Here is a 7,844-nt window from a genome sequence, read left to right as displayed (position 1 = left end):
TTACAGTCTAGAAGGTGCTCAAAATGTTCACTCAATGAATAATAAAACTAATCAGTCAACTGGGGGAGGGGGTGAATACAGCTTTGGGGACTGAAGGTCTAAGTCTGTTAAAAATGAAAGAAGTTTTAAAAATTTGTTAAACTCTAAATCTGAACACCACAGTCTGTCTCGTTTCCTTTACCAGGCTGGAAGTTCCTTAACAGTAGCTACCATGGTTTTGTGCATGGAAATCACTAATCAGTACTGACTGTATCAATGAAAAATAAACCTAACTTACTTCTTTTCATAGATATCTGTAAATTTAAAAAGAGGCAGACAGCAGGCAGGAGCATCCTGAAGAATAGATATTGTTTCTGCACTGTAAGACAAAGTTTCAATTAATTAGAGAACATACCATTTCTTCTACATTAGTTATATTTTCAAAAAGGAGTTCATAACATTAACACAATGTGTATGCAAAATAAATTTACTGGTTTCTGATATGTCAGAATTTATTTTCCAGAAAAATTTAAAGAAAGGATTTTAGGGACAAGCCAATGAAAAATATTAAGTCACACACTAGGATTTTTCTCAGACTCAATCATAGGGCTTTCCACAGTTGTGTAGCAGAAAGACACTTTTAGTTCAGAGCAAAAGGCAGAATAGCTTGAATATCTCCTGCCGTACTGTGCTTAATATGTTAGATATGTGTGACTGGAACTCCGGTAGTTGAGGATACACAACTCAATAGAATATAATCTCAACTATGGTTTTAAAAAACAAAAAGGCACCAAAAACACTCAAAGGGGGAAAAAACCCACAAAACAAACAACCAAACTGTTATAAATGATTAGCTTTGAACCACAGGATTATAAATTTTTCCCCTGCTTCTTTTATGTTTCTGAACTTTCCAAATTTTCTTCAATGAATGTTATTTTTATGCTGAGAAAAACACCATAATTTAAAATAATGGAGAAATACAGGAAGAAAAGATCTTTGATCATCCAAACATTCAGAAGAGAGTCTTGTTTTACTTGTTCTCCCCAAAACAGGGAGAACCAAAGAAGAATCAAATCTTATTATGAATAAAATCATTACCAGATTCCTAATACTGATGTAGCTGTAATGTAGACTTATGAGGCTGGGTGTCTATTTGACATTAAGGCTGTATCTGCAAGTTGAGAGCGCAGAGCTTTGCAGATCTAGTCTCTGTGGACAAATCTACCTTCTACTAAGACCTGAAGGGAATGTATTAGACTTTTTTAGGCTTATAAACTTTTACTGTAGAAGTCTACTGTAGAACGTGTTCTGGATGTGGAATATTATTTTATTCCCAAGTGCCTGTCAAGTTTAAACTGTACTTCACCTTTAAGGACTTGAACAGGAGTCAAATGGCTTATTTCTAACTCTATCAATTGAGAATAAATATTATCGTATATGTAATCATCACAAGAGGGCTGGGAATGTGATAAAATCTATTTTTATTATTTCTAAAGTTGTTTCCAGGTTAAATGTTATTTCTTGGAATAAATGGCGTTTTTTTTACCTCAGTAAAGACAGTGATTTATTAGCAGCTCCTGTGGCAAGTGAGACCAGGATCTTCTTGCTACCAATTTTGTATCTGTGGAGGCTATTCACTGCACTGATTGCTTCTTGTAAGTTTTCCATCTGAACAACAGCCTTGAGCTGATAATCTGTATGGGGGCTGAGCTCAACACTCCTCACCTACAACAGTAAAAAAGGAAAACAGAATGCGATGTGTACCCAGAGTTGTGTCATCTTAAAACTGAAGGTGAATCATTACGGACCACGCTTGTGGATTTCAGTGCTTTCATGAGGGAACTTGTCTGAATTCTGCACTTCTGCCAACCAGAACATAAGTAAGCTAGCGTAAGGTGATATTTAGAGACATGAAACTGGCCCGGTCTGCCTCTATACTCTGGCATGCACAGGTCTCCAAGGCAGAGTTGGAGGACAACACATGGGAGGAGTCTTAGGGGTCTTTTCCAGACCCTGCAAAAAAAACCTGGGGCATAGCCATTTTAAGAATCTATAAAAGGTGCATTTTTAACCAACTGCACCTAAAAACTGAGTCAGATACAATAAGATATAAACAAAACAGCCGACATTTAAAAATTCTATTCTGTATTGTAACAGGTAAAGCTAAGTAAAACCCATCAATGTTTTATTTCTCAAAGTGCCATTTAAACCCGTACTTAGAACAAATGTTTCTCCCTGCTAGGTTTCTTGCTCTCTGGGGCTATATCCTAAAAACCGGATATATAGCATGACCCCAATCAGACCAGAGGGAAAAGGAAAGAGTTCAAACCCATTTGAGTCACCCTAATATCCTGGCTGTGGTTACGTGTGTCAAATTAAGTTCCTTTTTTTTTTTTTTTTTTTTAAAAAGATGACCGGTAATGGGATCTTAACCCTTGACTTGGTGTTGTCAGCACCACGCTCAGCCAGTGAGCGAACCGGCCATCCCCATATGGGATCCGAACCCGGGGCCTTGGTGTTATCAGCACCGCACTCTCCCGAGTGAGCCACGGGCCGTCCCAATTAAGTTCCTTTGACATGAAATTCCAAAGGGTAAAACAAAAGGAAGAACAAGAGGGAAGAGGATACCTTGCCATGCCTAGAAAATGCTTCATGCACGAGCTGCTGCAGCTCCTTCCGGGATAATCTGTAGTCTATGTTGCTGACCTGAATGTCAGCACCATTTGCATATGGGTCTAGGCAGTCGGCTCCGCTGCTCGAGCTTGCAACGTTGAAAGCAAGTGGGGAGGCTCTGTTTAAAAGGTTTGGAGACACGCTCCTGCTAAAAACACATGTATTGAGATTATTTTTAAAAAACTGTTCTGTGTATTTAGGTTTTATCATTTAGGCTCTGTTTGAAGCTATATAAAGAAACAGAGCTTTCCCACAATACAACCAAACTAAACATCTGGTTTCCAAATGTGTTTTTAATCTTAAATATACAACTGACTTAGATTTATTGTCAAAAGTACTATCTGTTGACCCCTTATAATAACCAATAAATTATTTAATATCAGATATTCTTTCATTAGATTATTTAAAGCTAAAGGTGGAAATTACAGGCAGCCCTGATGAATTAACTTTCTGCTCTGGGCATTTATTCTTAGGAAATTATCCTGTGATACCAACTTAAGTCGTTTAACCTCCCTTGTGGCTCTGAAAAAGCTAGATATTCTTGCTCATATGCTGCAGTCCTTCTGCACATGAGGAAAACTTTTATATGAATTTTTAGATGTAATTTTTCAGGTCCACAGTCACTTTCTATAGTGATCCTTCACTGAGCCAGCAAAACAAATGCAAAGTGAGAAGGAGCTCACGGCAATGCAACAAGGCTTATGGCTCCTTTGTCTCCCGAGCCTAAATAATTAGCTGGCATGAGCTTACAAAGCTTGGATAAGGTAAGTGACAGATAATTACAGTAGTTTACAGAGACCCCAGCTTCTCAAACAGCTTCCTATAAAGTATCATATTAATAAGAATAACCAATCTGTGCCTAGTGTGGGCTTTTTCCTCAACCTGATGAATGTAAGGACATCTTAACATGCCTCCCATCACAGGCCAGGTACTCCAGGACAGGCTTCTCTCTCTGACTTCTGCTTACCAAGATTTCCATATGGAGGAGGGAAAAATGGTGAGAAACATTGCCCCTAAATGTTAGCTATGATAACCTGCGGAAAAGGGGATTGGTGGAGGAGAGATGTAAGGGATGAAGACTTATCTTTTACTCTGTGCACTTCTGTATTGTTTGAACTCTTTTCAACAACCATACTATTTTGTAATCTTTCCTACTGCAGGTAACCACTCCCATGGGTCAAGAAGATGGACTTACCTAGAAGACCAAGACTGAGATGTGAGCAGAGGACTGACTTGCCTTGATGCAATCAACCTGCTAAAGGCAGATGGGTAACTCACTTGGAATACAGTCTCTTTATCTTTTTTCTCTACTGGAGAACTGGTAACACTTCGAGCACTGAGGTTCTCTTTACTAACAGAAGAGAAAAATTGAAGGGAAAAGGTCATATGTCTGCCTTCACATTAAAGCAGCAAATATGAGAAAGAGCAATGTAACATACTTCTGATTGGTTTTGTAAACTGATTCTGCCATCCCCAAGTTTTTAGACGTCAGCACTGCAGCATTTGAGTTACTGTGAGGACATGCTACCGGCCTCATGCCTCCTTGCTGGTGCTCACTGCTTCTATTACCTGCCTTTGACTCCATGCGGCACAGCTCCTTAAAAGACACAAGTGCAGTGGGGTTTAAAATTTAAGTACTCAAGATGTGTTACATCCTGTACAGAAAATAACTGCCTTTGAGTATCAAAAACTGAAATAAAAAAAGGACATACCCAAATCAAGCAGGCACATAAAACAGAAACAAAGAAACCAAACCTACCGTAAACTTCAGAAAGCAAGAGGTATCAAAATTACCTGTAAACTTTTAACACTTGTACTTCTTGCAGTAGATCCAGAATTTGCCTGCAACCCTTTTCCAGGCATGGCTTTGGCACTGGAAGATTGTTCATTTGTATCTTTGATGAGGCACAGTTTTGAATTCTTAAGTTTTTTGGGGGACTTCACTTTATCAGCAATTGCACTTGAACTCTTTGTTTCACAGAGTTCTCTATTTTTTGGAGTAAATGACACGATGATCCTATTACCAAAGACATCTTCATTTTCCATTCGCTTCTGAGCCCGTTCTGCACTGTCTTGGTTTATGAAGCGGAGAATTGCACTGCAGCCCGTGATACTCAGCACTTTTCCACCACAGTTATCAGACAGGCGTCTGAGCCTGTTGCTGATGCTCTTGCCGTCTTTATTTGCTGGTAGATTGTAGACGTAGAGCAGAGTGTGGCACTGCTAATACAGAGGAAAAAAATGTTACATCTGGTTAACCCAAGGGCACACATTCAATCTCAAAATAAGAACAGTGAGTGATCTCTAAACTTCAGCTAACACCCTTGGAGGGGAGTGATAGTGATTTAGCTGGGAGAGGGTAAACTTATCTAGTGTTGACAAAGGAACAATGTTGTTTTGAGGAATATGCTAAGCACGGAAGTCTGCATATTGTATGATTCCATGGCCAGAAAAGAAAAATATGCAGAGACAGAAAGATTAAAAGCTTCCAGGGGGTAGGAATGGGGATTAACTATAAACCAGCATAAGGGACCTTACTGAGGTGATGGAACTATTCTAAAACTGGTTGCACAACTTAATAAACTTACTAAAAAGCAATGAATTTTATACTTAAGAGGTGAATAGGGCCGAGCCCGTGGCGCACTCGGGAAAGTGCGGTGCTGGGCGCGCAGCAGCGCTCCCGCCGCGGGTTCGGATCCTATATAGGGATGACTGGTGCGCTCACTGGCTGAGCGCGGGGCAGCCGGTCTCAAGAAGGACAAAAAAAAAAAAAAGAGGTGAATATTGTTAAGCATAAATCATATCTCAATAAAGTCGCTTTTAAGAAGTCTATTTTATTTATTCAGCAGGGCTGTTGAATATATAAAGTTAGAGCCTGTCCAGCTACAATAGCAGGTTGCCAGTAGTCAGCTTGGAAGTTCTATTTGGCAGTGGGTGTTCAAAACCCTTCCAGATAAATTGAAATCTATGTATTAAGAAATAGAACCATTAAAGTACCACAAGAAAAGATAATTACAGAAAGGGTTAAATCCAGAAGCCATAAAAGAAATCACTAAAAATGGTCAAAGGATGTGACTAATTTACAGGAGAAATATCAAGAGCCAATAACAACAATAATAAAAGGATATATTACACCTTGCTAATGATTAATAAAATGGCCAACTATAAGCAGATACCATTTTTCACCTATCGGACTGGCAAATATTTAAAATAGACATTCTCATTTATTGTTGATAAGAGTATAAATTAGTACCACCTTCCTGAAGGACAACTTGGATCTTGTTAGTAAAACTCTTACCCAGAACTTTCACCCTTTGGAACTTACCCCTGTGGACTATTAGCCCAGGAACCCATATTGATATGGAAAGACATCTAAGCTATGACATTAAGTAAAAAAAGAAGTCATACAATCCTGAATATGTGACACTATTTTTTTTTAACTACATTTTAAAAATTTATCACATTTTTAAAATTTGGAGGACAATACCAAACTGTTAAGACCGGTTACCTNAGGAACCCATATTGATATGGAAAGACATCTAAGCTATGACATTAAGTAAAAAAAGAAGTCATACAATCCTGAATATGTGACACTATTTTTTTTTAACTACATTTTAAAAATTTATCACATTTTTAAAATTTGGAGGACAATACCAAACTGTTAAGACCGGTTACCTCTGGAGGGTCAGATAGTAGAGTTTTCACCTTCCACATTTCTGAATATTTTTTGTGTTTGTTTTTACAATGAACACATTACTCTTCTAATCAGAAGCTTTTCTTTTTATTTGAAGGGTGCTGACAAACCATCAACAAAATCTACACTCTTCCTATTATACCTGGGATTTAAAACCCAGGCAGTATTAATATATGTTTAATTTATTAAAATTAAATGGACAGACTAAAGAACATAAAAGAAAAAGAAACGTATCTTACTTTAGTGAATGGGAAAAAAACATCCAGCAAGACTGAATGTTTTGAATAANAATCTTTTTATTTATTTTGTCACCATAAGGAATAAGAATCTCCAAAGTGGACAAGCTCTCACCTAAAATACTGCATTTGACTTAAAGGCCTTCAGGTTAGAAAAGTTAGTGCCAAACAAAAACAGGAGGGAGGAAATATAGCTGTAGCCAAAAGACTAAAAACAATGAATAACGACAAAGGCGAGTTAGGAAAGAGGCTCAAACGACTGAGGTAGAGTCTGTGTATGTTACTCCTTGGGCAAGACTCTGGTATTCCCAACTGTGGATTGTCCATAGCATGTGTTTCATTGTGGCCCAGAGTCTGGGCTTGCTGGGTATCAGGTAATATAGTGGGACTAGCTGGGCAAGTGCTTAACTCACTGGGGCCAGGGTGCCGCTCTGCTGCAATCGCTAATGACTTGCTTACTTTTTCTAAGCACTGACTTCTTCCTCCTTTACTTAAGGATGTTGGATGAATAATTTCTAAGGTACTTCTGTAACTCTAAAGTTATTAAATTATACCTTAAAACTGCATTTAATGTATAGGACTGCCCATTCTTCTGGACCACCCACACAATAGTTCCTCTCCACTATTATTACTATTTCTGTAAGAGTTCTCCCAACAGCTTAAACACAACTCAGCAATACAGCAAACATTCTTATCCCAAATCATCCTCTTATGCTCACAGTCTCCTAGCATGTGGCTATGTTTAGCAGTAACCACTACTCCTAATTGTTCATGTGCATGACACAGAATGCAAGTATAAAAAGCATAAGTTCAGAAGCCTGTTGGAGCTTAAGTATTAAATGCCTAAAAACTGCACAAAATTCTTTGACACCAACCACACGAGTATGTACAAGACCTCACTATATTCTCTACCATAATACTTGGATGCAAAAAGAGTAATGACTTTTTCTTATTCCATTATTTCCATCCATTTGGCACGAAATACTGCTAGCTTTGGAGATACTGGCAAGTGGCTGTTGGTAAGGTAAATCTACAAATCAATTTTCTATAATATTTTGAAAAAAATAAAAGCAAAATCTATATGTATCAATTCTCTGTATATTTGTTTAAAAAAAAAAAAACAAAAAAACCTGAAGGTTTCCAAGTTTTATGTCAAAACTTGACCAGCCTCCTACAAAGAACAGCCCCTCCTGGGAGTGGTGACCCCCTTGCTAAGGGCTGTCTTTCAGCCTACATAATCTAATAGTGGAAAATGGCAAAAA

The 7,844-nt window shown here is 38.1% G+C and overlaps 1 protein-coding gene across 1 annotated transcript in view; it reads right to left on the bottom strand.

Moving 5' to 3' along the window:
• Positions 1–273: 273 nt before the first annotated feature.
• Positions 274–7,844, bottom strand: part of KIAA0430 (KIAA0430 ortholog) — a 34,196-nt gene continuing 26,625 nt past the window's right edge. The window contains exons 8-13 of the mRNA XM_008587773.1: positions 4,447–4,872; positions 4,092–4,249; positions 3,848–4,003; positions 2,608–2,797; positions 1,526–1,704; positions 274–358 (exon numbers count right to left, since the gene is read on the bottom strand). Coding sequence (XP_008585995.1) covers positions 274–358; positions 1,526–1,704; positions 2,608–2,797; positions 3,848–4,003; positions 4,092–4,249; positions 4,447–4,872 — 1,194 coding nt within the window. The remainder of the gene's footprint in view (positions 359–1,525; positions 1,705–2,607; positions 2,798–3,847; positions 4,004–4,091; positions 4,250–4,446; positions 4,873–7,844) is intronic.

Source organism: Galeopterus variegatus, unplaced genomic scaffold (assembly GCF_000696425.1).
Source record: "Galeopterus variegatus unplaced genomic scaffold, G_variegatus-3.0.2 Scaffold4536, whole genome shotgun sequence".
In the NCBI taxonomy this organism is placed as follows: Eukaryota; Metazoa; Chordata; class Mammalia; order Dermoptera; family Cynocephalidae; genus Galeopterus; species Galeopterus variegatus.
Note: the sequence above shows the minus strand (reverse complement) of the source record. Positions and strands in the feature narration are given on the sequence as shown.